At 43.7% G+C, this 16,527-nt stretch overlaps 1 protein-coding gene and 1 non-coding gene across 2 annotated transcripts in view; both read left to right on the forward strand.

Moving 5' to 3' along the window:
- The window catches only part of pcf11 (PCF11 cleavage and polyadenylation factor subunit), a 28,073-nt gene extending 25,367 nt beyond the window's left edge, over window positions 1-2,706 (forward strand). The window contains exons 13-15 of the mRNA XM_039006045.1: window positions 1,234-1,326; window positions 1,437-1,472; window positions 1,597-2,706. Of these exons, the coding sequence (XP_038861973.1) occupies window positions 1,234-1,326; window positions 1,437-1,472; window positions 1,597-1,812 (345 nt within the window). The 3' untranslated portion in view covers window positions 1,813-2,706. The remainder of the gene's footprint in view (window positions 1-1,233; window positions 1,327-1,436; window positions 1,473-1,596) is intronic.
- On the forward strand, window positions 988-1,123 carry LOC120057663. The gene has a single exon (XR_005477950.1). It is a non-coding gene; the product is annotated as a small nucleolar RNA SNORA57 (small nucleolar RNA).
- Window positions 2,707-16,527: the final 13,821 nt, after the last annotated feature.

A 16,527-nucleotide genomic window follows, 5' to 3' on the forward strand; every position in this document is an offset into this window, starting at 1 on the left:
ATTTCACAATAACAGCACTTACAATTGACCGGGGCAGCTCTAGCAGGGCAGAAATTTGATGAACTGACTTGTTGGATGCCATGTTAAGTCACTGAGCTCTTCAGTAAGGCCATTATACTGCCAATTTTTGTCTATGGAGATTGCATGACTGTATGGTCGATTCTATACACTTTTCATCTAGTGATGCATTTTTGGCCAATACGTTATCCAATATTTTCCTTGACAAAAAAAAACGATACCGATAACCAATATTTAAAATTTTAGGGACCTTTTAAGCATTCTAGTACAGTAAATAGTTAACACACACACATGGACGCAGGGGTCTCAGGCACTGCATCTCAGTGCAAGAGGCGCCACTACAGTCCCTGGTTCGAATCCAGGCTGTATCACATCCGGCTGTGATTTGGAGACCCAGAGGGCGGCGCGCAATTGGCCCAGTGTCGTCCGGGGTAGGCGGTCATTGTATAATAATAAGAACTTGTTCTTAACTGACTTGCCTAGTTAAATAAAGGTTACCCACACACCACACTGACCAAAAAGTTATTTTGTTGGCATTTATGTATGTTCCCATTACCAGTAAAACATAATCAAAACCTATTTCTTTCACTTACTTGCTGTGCTGTTTCGTTGTTCAGTTTCATTCTCAACCAGGATTTCTATGGAACGCTGTTTGGGTCTTTGGTGTCAAAAAAGATACAAATAACACTATTTGACGTGTCAAATAAGCTTGTTGACCAATCAGGACTATATAAACTCTTGTTTTCTTCGCATAACGCAACTGTTTGGACTAATGGTTACATCCCAGATATCACACAGGGCCTCTTAGGGCTACAACTGACTGTGTTTTCATTGGCTTGTACTAGTCTTGACCCATACTCCGCTCAAATTTCATTGGATCTTTGTTTTGTTGCTGTCTTTGCCATTCTAGAAGTTAAAACAACTAAAGCTTCAACCGTGAAGATGAACTTATAGTTCAAGTTGATTGAACCTCCATTCTTGGCATGCATGCTGTTCCTTTGTACTCGTGTGTATGTGTTATGGAGGTAGAACAAGTCCAGTGCCATGGCTTCGGTGGCAGAGTGTTCCCTGTCTTCTGGTTCTATCCTCAGTAGCTGGGGCATTCTCGTATCATGTTGCTGTAGCCTGTATATTGCCATATCATTTTGATGGTATACACTGCACGTTGTCAGAATGTTGTAAGATTCCATTCTTTCCCCCACTGTCTGTGTGTAGACGTGTGAGATCTGCCAGGAGCAGTTTGAGATGTACTGGGAGGAGGAGGAAGAGGAGTGGCACCTGAGAGATGCCATCAGAGTCGACGAGAAGGTGGGTGTTCACTACAAAGATCACTCGTAGCGTGAGCCTGCTGTTAGCAAAATCGTTCTCTTTGTAAAGGAAAAACTAATAAAATATTATGTTTTTATCTTTTTCCACAGACATATCATCCTTCATGTTTTGAAGATTATAACAATGTAAGTAACCACTTGATCTGTTTGTTTAGTTTGGTCTGTGAAATGAAGTGTTCCAAGTCTTTCTATGCTGCTTTAACTGATCAATTCTCTTCCTCCTTGTCAATCGCCTCTCTTCTCCCGCCAGACATCTTCGTTCCTGGACGTCACCCCGTCCCCCATTAAGCTGATGGAGAACCCGCTGGGTGCGTTCATAAAACGTGAGAACGATGAGGTCACTTCTTGCTGTGCTGCGGTGAAACAGGAAGTGGAGGCTTCGTTGTCTGAGACGGGCGGTGAGGCTCAAAATGTGAAGGATGAAGTTCAGGTGAAAATGGAGGGAGAAACGAGTGCAATTTCCTAAAAAAAACAAAGAAAAACCATGCTGCTTTTTCTTTTCCTCTTTTACGGGCTGCTCTCCCTCCATTCCTCCCTTTGTTTTGTAAGGAAGAGGTATTTTTTATATTTGACCACCTCTGAGGCGGGGCCCTCAGCCATAACTTTGAATACATTTTTGTATTTGGAATCTGCCTGTGAATGTCAGGTGTTTTTTTGCTGTGTAAATGAATGAATGATGATTGCCTGAACTTAAACATTTTACCTTTGCAAAAAATATGTACTTTTGGGGAAAAGATGTATGTAAAAGATTTAATTTATAAATAAAGCTATTTTTGGTATTCTTTTGTTGTAATATTGATGAAAGGGGGTGGACTTAAGAATCCCAGAAGAACGCTTTAATGAGTTTGTCCTTTCCTCCCAGGTAAAAAATAATTTCTGTATATATAAATAGATTTTGGTTGCCATTGAGGCAAGGAATTGATGGAGAGAATTAATGAATTACTAATTTGGCTTCTGAATTAGCCTTAATAGTAAATTAATTTCAAAAGAAGCAGTCAGTGGTTAGTTTACAAAAGGTAAGGAGGAATAATTTTTCAACCATCTCTACACTGCTGTGTACATACGGCACGACATGGCTAGCAACTAACATTTCTACACAATTCTGTGATCCTGTTTTCTAATCGCTTTCAGTTGGATATCTTTTTTTTACATTTTTTTTTTGCAGAAGTTTGAGGGGGGGAAAATGCTATTTTGCTTGGTAATGCGGAATATCCAATAAAAACAAATCTGAAAATGTGTTTGTGTGAACAGTGATTGGTGTGGCTTTTCTGTATTGCTTCTCCCTGGTTTCCCCTACCCCTTATAGAAAGTTAGCTTTTTAATTTGTCACTTTGGCTTGAATTCTAAATAAAGTTCTCTAGAATTAAAGTAGTTTGTCTTTTCTCTTATTTCATGTGATTGTGATTATAGATAATTGTATTTCAAATAACTTTATTGGTCGCTTACACATTTTGCAGCTGCTTATGTACCTAGCTCAAAGTGCATTAATACCTAACAATACACTAAAAAAATAGGAATATAAATATGATATGTATGGACATTACATTAATAGAAAGTGTGTACCGCAGGAGTTAAATGCAGACGGGAGGAGCCGAGATGTGGGATATGTAGGAAAGAGCATTATGAAGGAGATAGTGGAAGAATGGAAAATGAAATGTAACTGGTGGAGATCATGAAGCGAAATCTGTTGAATGCCCTTAGAGGGTGAAAAACAGGTTTCAAAATATTAGGGCAGTTGAGTCAAAAGGGTAGAAAGATCTAGTAGCTTTGAAGGTCCCATGCTGGTGGATAGACCTGCACTGCAACCTGCGGAGAGTTCCTATCACCAGCAGGACCCAGAAATTCTTATTGTGAAGGACTTTTTTACTTTTAGAGCAATGGTGATAAATGGCACTGCTCAAGTAGAGAGAAAAAAAAGTATAGGAAAATTGACATTGTTTCTGATGCTGAATGATTTTGAGGAGTTAAAAGATTGCACATACAAGGAGCTACATAAAGTTGTGCTGTCCCACCTGCCCCAGAGCCTGTGTAGGGAGTTAGAGTTTTGAATGACTAAAGAAGTGGGATTTTTTTACATTTTAAAATATGTGAAGATTAATGTTTTTTTTCCTTTCTCCGTAATAGAATTGACCTTTTTTGAAAATGCTTCCATCCCTGTCCAGTTGGTGGCGCCAATACAATAGTTGTAATTATCAGTCCATTGTCCTTGGTATTATAGATAAGAAAATTAATTGCAGGGAAAAGCAGTTCAATTATGTACGGGGAAAACTGTTCCAAAAATCTGTTTGAGCCACATGAAGTGTTGGGAAACGCACTGTTTCAGGAACTGCGTTACATAGGTTGTATTAAAACAATTCATAAGGAAAATGCCAATACCCCATTCTGGATCAAAACACTGAATATCCATTAAGTATTTTGTTAAAATATTACCATAACTTTGGTGTCTTGTATTGGAAGTAATGATATAATTAACAGATGCCAATGATATAGATGGACACTGAAAATACAATATAAAAGAGGGAATATAGCATATGAGTCAATATTTGTCAATACTTGTACTATGGGTGTGCACGTGTGCTGTGGGTATGTGTCTGTTCATATGAGGAGAGTGAAGGAGGATGAATGTGTAGGAGGGCGGGAGAGACTGGGTGTGCAGAGGCATAGGGTATATGTTGTGTTTGAATGAAGGAGAATGGATGAGTAAGTGGATGTATAGAGGGGTGTACATGTCAGAAGAAGGGAGGGGTGGGTAAGAAAGGGCAAGGATGGAAGGTGGTGATAAGCTTGGCTTGGGGCTGCATGTTGGGTAAGGATGGGAGGGTGGGACAAGCTTGGTTTGGGTGTGGTTAAAAAAAAAAGTTGGAGAACTGGGAAGGGGTGGTGGAGAGGGATGGATTTGGTTTGAGAGGGAAGGAAGGAAAGACAATTATACTACAATGTAATTGTATTTCTTATTTTATGACGTAAACCCGTAAAATGAATAAGAGTTCTGGACAGATTAGGATAGGATGTCGAATCATTATTATTTTTTGTTTGTCATTACAACTAAGATTTAATGGTGGTTATTGGTGAGAATGGAGAGAGGCTATATCTGGGGGATTGGGATGGGGTGACTGGGAGGGCATCAGACACTTCTCTGAGGTGTGCGTGGGGCCTCCACTCATCCCATTTCAGTCTCTCGGAGGACCCACTCACCCCAAGTAGACCCTCACCAGCCACTATACTTTCATTTCTAAGGTAATACAACCTAACCACAGTACTTAAGTGGCAGTCTTTCTTCAAATGTATGTACAATGTATGTATCCACAGGTTGTGTTGGTACATTGAGAGGAGTCGGAGATAAAAAAGGCATAGCGCCTCAAATACAAAGACATACTTTGCTCCGTTTTTTTGTTAAATGTCTGCTCAAATGTTTTATTTGGTTCTTCAATGATAGATTGAACAGATGAGGTTAACTTTGATTCTATACAAGACCAACAAAATCCAACTTATCACATGGAATGTGCACAGGCTCCGTGATGGCGGAAAAAAAGGCATTCGGTTCTCGAACACTTAAAGATATTGTCAGCGGATGTGGTATTCTTGTAAGAGTTACATTTTTTAAAAAAATGAAATTGAACCTTTAAAGAGGAGCTCGGTTGGAGAGGCCTATGCTGCCACCTACTGTAGTAACAGCAGAGGTGTAGGCATCCTGATAAATAAGAAGACACCATTTTCCCTTATATCGCAGCACATGGATCAAGAAGGCCGTTTTCTAATGTTGAATTGTACCTTACATGGTGAAAAATACATATTGATTTCATTGTATATCCCAGCAGGGGCAAATCCGACCCCCAATATAATTTGGGATGCCTTTAAGGCGTACATTAGGGGAATGATAATTTCATACTCGGAAAAGTAAAATCAGATTTAGAAACTAAAATTAATGAAAAATAAATCACTATCTTCAAAAAAGACCATAAAAAATCTTTACAAGATAAAGAAGAAAAGAAAATGTCTGAACTTAAGCAGGAATACAATCTTTTACTTTTGAAGAGAGCCAACAACTACAGGTTCAACTCAAACAAAGCCTACTACTTAATGGCAAATAAACCTGGTAAATATCTCACAGCTCTCACAAAACGAATACACGCTAAACCAGTTATAATTTAAAAAGGTAAAGATACAAAAGCAGTAATTACAAACAACAACGCGATTAATGAGGATAGGGTGAGAGAGAGAGAGAGAGAGAGAGAGACAGCTGCATGTGAGCGTTCACATTTTTCAACATGTTTTTTACAAAAAAATAGATCCGGTGTCAGATAAACTTGGATTTTTTGGCAGGGACATACACAGGCTGCTACCCTCCACAGCATAACCTTCACTGCAGATCAAAACTCCAAACCTACAACCTAATTTTGGACAAAATTACATGGAAGGATTAATACTATCAAGGACACCATCCAACCTGGAACTGAGACATCTGAAATCTGCCTCCAGAAATCAAAGCTTCTCCCAAGTGGGTGTGACACCTACTCCCGTTGCCTGCTGCACTGCTGCTTGGATTCCACCTGGCAATCTGTTCACCATCTCCCCAGTCTGGTACCCCCACCACACTTCCCCCTCTCTCCCGAGCTTTCGCTCGCCTCCAGCACACAGGCACTGTTGGGGCGAGTGACTCTGAACTTAAAATGACATGCCCCAAGTCGTTTAATTTTTTTCTTGTGCATTTTGCTATTTTGCTATGACTCCTGCATGCTTTGTTGACTATTTACCCAACTGTGGGACAGACTATGTTTGTTCCCACACTCGGGACTCTGACTCTCTATTGGTTACACAGACTTTTGGCCTCCCATTCTATTCTAACCACCTCTCGCCTGCTTCGTATTCATGTTACCTGATGAAATTGCTGTATAATATGATCTTGTTGCAATCTAATGCACATTCAAATGTCATAAATCAACACTGTAGAGCTCTCCCTGTCCTCTGCCGTGCCTTGATTGTATTACTGTTGATGATATCTGGAAATGTGCATGTACACCCTGGCCCATCTACTGTTGCTAGCCCCAATTCTGACTTGTGCTCTGATATCTGTTTCACTGATTTCAGCTCTTGTTAAAAGCCTGGGTTTTCTGCACATTAACACTAGAAGCTTATTACCTAAAATGGATCAATTGAAAGTGTGGGTTCACAGCTCCAATCCAGATGTTGGTCATTACTGAGATGTGGTTAAGGAAGAGTGTTTTAAATACTGATGTTAACCTTTCTGGTTATAACCTTTTCCGGCAATCAGATCTTCCAAAGGTGGGGGAGTAGCAATCTTTACCAAGGATCACCTTCCGTGCTCGGTTGTCTCCACCAAATCTGTCCCCAAACAATTTGATTTGCTGGTTTTAAGCATTAAACTTTCAAATAGCTCTTCATTGACTGTTGCTGGGTGTTATCGTCCTCCATCAGCACCGGCCTGTACCCTACCTGCCCTAAGCTCTCACCTGGCCCCTTACACTAAGTGAATTTGTCCTGCTAGGTGACCTAAACTGGGACATGCTTAAACCACCTGACCAAGTCCTGAAGCAATGGGACTCCCTAAATCTTTCTCAGATTATTACCAATCCCACAAGATATGACTCCAAACACCCAGAAAAGGCTACTCTCCTCAATGTTATCCTCACAAATAATCATGATAGGTATCAGTCTGGTGTTTTCTGTAATGACCTTAGTGATCACTGTTTTACAGCCTGTGTTTGTAATGCCTGCTCAGTGAAACGACCTGTCCTAATTTGTCATAGACGCTTGCTAAAAAACTTCCTTCATGACCTGGCCTCTGTACATTGGTACAGAATCAGCTTGATCCCCACTGTCTTTTTTTATATTTTCAGTGATATTGTTAACAAACACGCCCCTATAAAGAAAATGAGAATTAAAAACAGGTTCAGCCCCTCGTTCGACCGTGATCTAGCAGAGTTACTCCACCTTAAGAATTGTATTTGTCGAAAGGCTCGGCACACGCATACTTATGCTGACTGGCTCTCGTTCAGGCAAATGAGAAATAACTGCACTCAGGCTATCCGGAATGCCAAAGTTAGTTACTTTAATAAGGAGCAGTTCTCTCTCTGTGGGTCTAACCCCAAGAAGTTCTGGAAAACGGTTAAAGACCTGGAGAATAAACCCTCCTCCTCACAGCTGCCCATGTCCCTTAATGTTGATGATGTGGTTGTTACTGACAAAAGCACATGGATGATCTTCTTAATCACCACTTCATTAAGTCAGGATTCCTATTTGACTCAGCCATGCCTCCTTGCCCGTCCAACATTTCCTCACCTCCCACCCCTTCTAATGCAACTAGTACCGATGATCCTCCCTCTTTTTCCCCTGCCCCGCTACAAAGTTTCTCCCTGCAGGTGGTCACTGAGTCCGAGGTGCTAAAGGAGCTCCTTAAACTTGACCCCAAAAAAACATCTGGGTCAGATGGTTTAGACCCTTTCTTCTTTAAGGTTGCTGCCCCTATAATCGCCAAGCCTATCTCTGACCTTTTTAACTTTTCTCTCCTCTCTGGGGAGGTTCCCATTGCTTGGAAGGCAGCCACGGTTCATCCTTTATTTAAAGGGGGAGATCAAGCTGATCCTAACTGTTCTAGGCCTATTTCTATGTTGCCCTTTATATCAAAAGTGTTGGAAAAACTTGTCAATAATCAACTGACTGGCTTTCTTGAGGTCTATAGTATTCTCTCTGGTATGCGGCTAGATGTTCTTTACCTTTCGGCCATCAGATTTGCATCCAATGCTCCTTATATGCCACCAATGATCCTCCAATGCTCCTCTGTATACCCGTCGCAAGACCCACTGGTTGATGCTGATTTATAAAACCCTCTTAGGCCTCACTTCCCATTATCTGAAATATCTAATGCAGCCCTCTGTAACGGTGTTCCTCCTCCTCTTCATACGAAGAGGAGGAGTAGTGATTTGACCAACGTGCAGCGGGTTGTGAATACATAATGAACTTTATTTAACAAGACGAAACTAAACACACGAAGAACACTTGATAATTTTACAAAACAACAAAACGAAGTAGACAGACCTGAACGAGAGAACTTACATAAAACAAGAAGAACGCACGAACAGGAACAGACTATTACAAACGAACGCTACAGTCCCGTGTGGTGCGCAGACACAGACACGGACGACAATCACCCACAAACAAACAGTGAGAACAACCTACCTTAATATGACTCTCAATCAGAGGAAACGTCAAACACCTGCCTCTAATTGAGAGCCATACCAGGCAACCCAAAACCAACATAGAAACAGAAAACATAGACTACCCACCCAAACTCACGCCCTGACCAATAAACACATACCAAAACACAGAAAACAGGTCAGGAACGTGACAGAACCCCCCCCTCAGGGTGCGAACTCCGGGCGCACCCCTAAAACTCAAGGGAAGGGTCTGGGTGGGCATCTGTCCGCGGTGGCGGCTCCGGCGGTGGACGAGGACACCACTCCACCACTGTCTTTGTCCCCCTCCTTAGCGTCCTTTGAGTGGCGACCCTCGCCCCCGACCATGGTCCAGGAACCTTCATTAAGGCCCCTCCTACATAGAGGAGACAGCTCAGGACAGAGAGGTAGCTCAGGACAGAGAGGTAGCTCAGGACAGAGAGGTAGCTCAGGACAGAGAGGTAGCTCCGGACAGAGAGGTAGCTCCGGACAGAGAGGTAGCTCCGGACAGAGCGGTAGCTTAGGACAGAGGGACAACTCTGTACTAATGGCAGCTCCGGACTGAGTGGCAGCTCCGGACTGGGTGGCAGCTCCGGACTGAGTGGCAGCTCCGGACTGAGTGGCAGCTCATGACTGGAGGGCAGCTCATGACTGGAGGGCAGCTCATGACTGGAGGGCAGCTCATGACTGAAGGGCAGCTCATGACTGTAGGGCAGCTCATGACTGTAGGGCAGCTCATGACTGTAGGGCAGCTCATGACTGTAGGGCAGCTCATGACTGTAGGGCAGCTCCTGACTGGCTGGCGGCTCTGGCAGCTCCTGACTGGCTGGCGGCTCTGGCAGCTCCTGACTGGCTGGCGGCTCTGGCAGCTCCTGACTGGCTGGCGGCTCTGGCAGCTACTGACTGGCTGGCGGCTCTGGCAGCTCCTGACTGGCTGGCGGCTCTGGCAGCTCCTGACTGACGGACGGCTCTAGCGGCTCCTGACTGACGGACGGCTCTAATGGCTCGGGACAGACGGGCGGCTCTAATGGCTCGTGGCAGACGGATGGCTCAGAAGGCGCTGGGCAGACGGATGGCTCAGAAGGCGCTGGGCAGACGGATGGCTCAGAAGGCGCTGGGCAGACGGATGGCTCAGAAGGCGCTGGGCAGACAGATGGCTCAGACGGCGCTGGGCAGACAGATGGCTCAGACGGCGCTGGGCAGACAGATGGCTCAGACGGCGCTGGGCAGACAGATGGCTCAGATGGCACTGGGCAGACAGATGGCTCAGACGGCGCTGGGCAGACAGATGGCTCAGACGGTGCTGGGCAGACGAGCAGTGCAGGCGGCGTTGGGCAGACAGCCGTCTCTGACCCGCTGAGGCGCACAGTAGGCCTGGTGCGTGGTGCCGGAACTGGTGGTACCGGACTGGAGACACGCACCTCAAGGCTAGTGCGGGGAGCAGGAACAGGGCACACTGGACTCTCGATGCGCACTATAGTCCTGGTGCGTGGTACCGGCACTGGTGGTACCGGGCTGAGGTCACGCACCTCATGGCGAGTGCGGGGAGAAGGAACAGTGCGTACAGGGCTCTGAGGACGCACATGAGGCTTGGTGCGTGGTGCCGGAACTGGAGGCACTGGACTGGAGACACGCACCACAGGGAGAGTGCGTGGAGGAGGAACAGTGCGTACAGGGCTCTGAGGACGCACATGAGGCTTGGTGCGTGGTGCAGGCACTGGTGGTACTGAGCTGGGGCGGGAAGGTGGCGCCGGATATACCGGACCGTGTAGGCGTACTGGCTCCCTTGAGCACTGAACCTGCCCAACCTTACCTGGTTGTATGCTCCCCGTCGCCTGACCAGTGCGGGGAGGTGGAATAACCCGCACCGGGCTATGTAGGCGAACCGGGGACACCATGCGTAAGGCTGGTGCCATGTAAGCCGGCCCAAGGAGACGTACTGGTGGCCAGATATGTAGGGCCGGCTTCATGACATTTGGCTCAATGCCCAATCTAGCCCTACCAGTGCGGGGAGGTGGAATAACCCGCACCGGGCTATGAACACGTACAGGAGACACCGTGCGCTCTACTGCGTAACACGGTGTCTGCCCGTACTCCCGCTCTCCACGGTTAGCCTGGGAAGTGGGCGCAGGTCTCCTACCTGCCCTCGGCCCACTACCTCTTAGCCCCCCCCCAAGAAATTTTTGGGTAGTACTCACGGGCTTTTCGGGCTTCCGTGCTAGACGCATCCCCTCATAACGCCGGTTCCTCTCTCCGGTTTTCTCCGCTCTCCGAGCTGCCTCCAGCTGTTCCCATGGGAGGCGATCCTTTCCAGCCAGGATCTCCTCCCATGTGTAGCAACCCTTACCGTCCAAAACATCCTCCCATGTCCATTCCTCCTTCTTGCGCTGTCGTTGCTGTCCGTTAACCCGCTGCTTGATCTGGGTTTGGTGGGTGATTCTGTAACGGTGTTCCTCCTCCTCTTCATACGAAGAGGAGGAGTAGTGATTTGACCAACGTGCAGCGGGTTGTGAATACATAATGAACTTTATTTAACAAGACGAAACTAAACACACGAAGAACACTTGATAATTTTACAAAACAACAAAACGAAGTAGACAGACCTGAACGAGAGAACTTACATAAAACAAGAAGAACGCACGAACAGGAACAGACTATTACAAACGAACGCTACAGTCCCGTGTGGTGCGCAGACACAGACACGGACGACAATCACCCACAAACAAACAGTGAGAACAACCTACCTTAATATGACTCTCAATCAGAGGAAACGTCAAACACCTGCCTCTAATTGAGAGCCATACCAGGCAACCCAAAACCAACATAGAAACAGAAAACATAGACTACCCACCCAAACTCACGCCCTGACCAATAAACACATACCAAAACACAGAAAACAGGTCAGGAACGTGACACCCTCATCCTCCACATACAATATCCTTTCTGCCAGTCACATTCTGTTAAAGGTCCCCAAAGCACACACATCCCTGGGTCGCTTGTCTTTTCAGTTTGCTGCAGCTAGCGACTGGAACGAGCTGCAACAAACACTCAAACTGGACAGTTTTATCTCAATCTCCTCATTTAAAGACTCAATCATGGACACTCTTACTGACAGTTGTGGCTGCTTTGCGAGATGTATTGTGGTCTCTACCTTCTTGCCCTTTGTTCTGTTGTCTGTGCCCAATAATGTTTGTACCCTGTGCTGCTGCCATGTTGTGTTGCTACCATGTTGTTGTCATGTTGTGTTGCTACCATGCTGTGTTGTTGTCTCTTTATGTAGTGTTGTGTTGTTTCTCTTGTTGTGATGTGTGTTTTGTCCTATAATTTTTTTTTGTCTTTTTGGTAGGCCGTCATTGTATATAAGAATTTGTTCGTAACTAAGTTGCCTAGTTAAATAAAAAAAATATAAAAAAAATAATGACAATTTTAAAAGCTTCTATAAACATTTACAGTTGAAGTCGGAAGTATACAAACACTTAGGTTGGAGTCATTAAAACTCGTTTTTCAACCACTCCACAAACTTCTTGTTAACAAACTATAGTTTTGGCAAGTCGGTTAGGACATCTACTTTGTGCATGACACAAGTAATTTTTCGAACAATTGTTGACAGATTATTTCACTTATAATTCACTGTATCACAATTCCAGTGGGTCAGAAGTAAGTTACACTAAGTAAATACACTAAGTTGACTGTGCCTTTAAACAGCTTGGAAAATTCCAGAAAATTATGTCATGGCATTAGAAGCTTCTGATAGGCTAATGGACATAATTTGAGTCAATTGGAGGTGTACCTGTGGATATATTTCAAGGCCTACCTTCAAACTCAGTGCCTCTTTGCTTGACATCATGGAAAAATCAAAAGATATCAGCCAAGACCTCAGAAAAAACATTGTAGACCTCCACAAGTCTGCTTCATCCTTGGGAGCAATTTCCAAACGCCTGAAGGTACCAAGTTCATCTGTACAAACAATAGTACGCAAGTATAAACAACATGGGACCAGTTAGCCGTCATACCGCTCAGGAAGGAAACGCGTTCTGTCTCCTAGAGATGAACGTACTTTGGTGCGAAAAGTGCAAATCAATCCCAGAACAACAGCAAAGGACCTTGTGAAGATGCTGGAGGTCACAGGTACAAAAGTATCTATATTCACAGTCAAACGAGTCCTATATCGACATAACCTGAAAGGTCGCCCAGCAAGGAAGAAGCCACTGCTCCAAAACTGCCATAAAAAGCCAGACTACAGTTTGCAACTGCACATGGGGCCAAAGATCATACCTTTTGGCGAGATGTCCTCTGGTCTGATAAAACAAAAATATAACTGTTTGGCCATAATGACCATCGTTATGTTTGGAGGAAAAAGGGGGAGGCTTGCAAGCCAAAGAACACCATCCCATCCGTGAAGCACGGGGGTGGCAGCATCATGTTGTAGGGGTGCTTTGCTGCAGGAGGGACTGGTGCACTTCCCAAAATGGATGGCATCATGAGGTAGGAAAATGATGTGGATATATTGAAGCAACATCTCCAGACATCAGTCAGGAAGTTAAAGCTTGGTCGCAAATGGGTCTTCCAAATGGATAATGACCCCAAGCATACTGTCAAAGTTGTGGCAAAATGGCTTAATGACAACAAAGTCAAGGTATTGGATTGGCCATCACAAAGCCCTGATCTCAATCATATAGAAAATTTGTGTGCAGAACTGATAGTGTGTGTGATCAAGGAGGCCTACAAATCTGACTCAGTTACACCAGCTCTGTCAGGAGGAATGGGCAAAGATTCACCCAACTTATTTTGGGAAGCTTGTGGAAGGTTACCTGAAATGTTTGAGCCCAAGTTAAACAATTTAAAGGCAGTGCTACCAAATACTAATTGAGTGTATGTAAACTTCTGACCAACTGGGAATGTGATGAAAGAAATAAAAGCTGAAATAAATCATTCTCTCTACTATTATTCTGACATTCCACATTCTTAAAATAAAGTGGTGATCCTAACTGACCTAAGACAGGGAATTTTTATTTTGAATAAATGTCAGGAATTGTGAAAAACTGAGTTTAAATCTATTTGGCTAAGGTGTATGTAAACTTCCGACTTCAACTGTATATACATCTGAATTAAACAGTCGGACAGATCTTATAGCCTTCTTAGACTCAATAACTGAAGCAATTATCATCAGACAAAAAGGAATCATTTAAAAACTGAGATCTCGCAAAAATACATTTTAGATACTGTTAGAACATTTGCACAGAGAAAAGGCATCAGGAATGAATGGCTTTCCCATATAATACTTTTTTTTGTACGATTTTATTTGTACTTTTATAAATATCATACCAACATTAACTTCATCAGACCTGCCCAGACCCACTAGCAGACACCTTCATCACTTTCCAACACATGGCCTGAAACTGCATAATTTTGTTTCTCTCCATAGCCCACCCACTTTCAATTTTGGGACATTAAATATTGTTACTTCGACAGTCTGCATCTGGGTCTTACTTTGATTCCTGATATTGTTGCGCTTTCCAATTGTTGCCTGCCGTATAGCCTCCTGCTGCTCCACCGACAGCGCCATGCCAGCCAGGATGCCTGAATGCCCCAGGTGCTCTTGTTTTTAACAAAGCCCGGTACAGACAGAGATGACAGGGAGGGTAGCGGTTATTCTGGCTCAGGTTCAATGAGACATGCCATTCCACTGAACCTGAAGATTGTAGTCTTTGGCCGGGTACAGGTCCTCGACTGACTGCACCTGGTCAATGCATGACTTTGAACACCTTGAAATGCATTTGTTGTAATGTGCTATATAAATAACGTTTTGATTTGATTGATGACATTACGGCTGTAGAATATTTAATATACTGTAATTTCCATGAGGAAGTGAAAATGCAGTGAAGGAAGTGCAGTTTTTAAGTTATCAATTAAACGTGTATCACATCAATCATATAGTAGGAAGAATTGTATAAATCAAGACTGTGTGAATGCATGTTCCACTCCAAATAAATAAATACTGTGCCTTTGAAGATTTGTCTCTTGTCATGAAACTACAATATAGGCTGGGTGTCCATACAAACTCAATTCTGAATGTCAATAGATTTTTTGATTCATTCTCATCAATGACAACATTCTAGAAATGAGTTATCACTCATCGAAGTCTGGTATCCGAGGTAATAGGGTTAATGATTATATCATTGATTAAGTGGCTTTTTCCTTGTAGAATGTTGACAGCTGTATAGAACACATTATATTGCTAAGATGCTCAAACTTAACTTAATAGCTGTTCTCACCGACACAGGAAAAACGTCATTCCTCATGCTGGCCCTGACCAAACCGGCAAGTTGCCCCTCACATTCAGAAAGTATTCAAAGCCTTGACTTTTTCCACACTTTGTTTACGTTACAGCTTTATTCTAAAATTGATAAAATAATTTTTCCCACTATTCAATCTACAGACAATACCCCATGATGACAAAAAGAAAACAGGTTTTTAGAAATGTTTGAAAATGTATTATAAATAAAAAACGGAAATACTTTATTTACGTAAGCATTCAGACCCTTTGCTATGAGACTCAAAATTTAGCTTAGGTGCATCCTGTTTCCATTCATCATCCTTTAAATTTTCCTACAACTTGATTGGAGTCCACCTGTGCTAAATTCAATTTATTGGACATGGTTTGGAAAGGCACACACCTGTCTATAGAAGGTCTCACAGTTGACAGTGGATGTCAGAGACCAAGCCATGAGTTCGAAGGAATTGTCCGTAGAAATCCGAGACAGGATTGTGTCGAGGCACAGATCTGGGGAAGGGTACCAAAACATTTCTGCAGCATTGAAGGACCCCAAGAACACAGTGGCCTCCATCATTCTTAAATGAAATAACTTTGGAACCACCAATAATCTTCCTAGAGCTAGCTGCCAAACTGAGCAATCAGGGGGGAGAAGGGCCTTGGTCAGGGAGGTGACCAAGAACCCGATTTTCACTCTGACAGAGCTCTAGATTTCCTCTGTGGAGATGGGAGAACCTTCCAGAAGGACAACCATCTCTGCAGCACTCCACCAATCAGGCCTTTATGGTAGAGTGGCTTGACGGAAGCCACTCCTCAGTAAAAGGCACATAACAGCCAGATTGGAGTTTGCCAAAAGGCACCTAAAGACTCTCAGACCATGAGAAACAAGATTCTCCGGTCTGATGAAACCAAGATTGAACTCTTTGGCCTGAAGGCCAAGCGTTACATCTGGAGGAAACCTGGCACCATCCCTACGGTGAAGCATGGTGGTGGCAGCATCATGCTGTGGGGATGTTTTTCAGTGGCAGGGACTGTGAGACTAGTCAGGATCGAGGCAAAGATGAACAGAGAAAAGTACAGAGATCCTTGATGAAAACCTGCTCCAGAGTGCTCAGGACCTCAGACTGGGGCAAAGGTTCACCTTCCAACAGGACAACGACCCTAAGCACACAGCCAAGACAACGCAGGGAGGGCTTCGGGACAAGTCTCTGAATGTCCTTGAGTGGCACAGCCAGAGCCCGGACTTGAACCCAATTGAACATCTCTGGAGAGACCTGAGAATAGCTATGCAGCAACTCTCCCCATCCAACCTGACAGAACTTGAGAGGATCTGCAGAGAAGAATGGGAGAAATTTCCCAAATACAGGTGTGTCAAGCTTGTAGCGTCATACCCAAGAAGACTTGAGGCTGTAACCACTGCCAAAGGTGCTTCAATAAAGTACTGAATAAAGGGTCTGAATACTTATGTAAATGTGATCATTCATTTTTTATAAATTTACAACAATTTGTCAAACCTGTTTTGCTTTTCATTATGGGGTATTGTGTGTTGATTGAGGGGAAAAAACAATTTAATCAAATTTAGAAAAAGGCTGTAATGTAACAAAATGTGGAAAAAGTCAAAGGATCTGAATACTTTCCGAATGCACAGCATATACACTGCTCAAAAAAATAAAGGGAACACTAAAATAACACATCCTAGATCTGAATGAATGAA

This window comes from Salvelinus namaycush, chromosome 12 (genome assembly GCF_016432855.1).
Source record: "Salvelinus namaycush isolate Seneca chromosome 12, SaNama_1.0, whole genome shotgun sequence".
NCBI classification, from domain to species: Eukaryota; Metazoa; Chordata; class Actinopteri; order Salmoniformes; family Salmonidae; genus Salvelinus; species Salvelinus namaycush.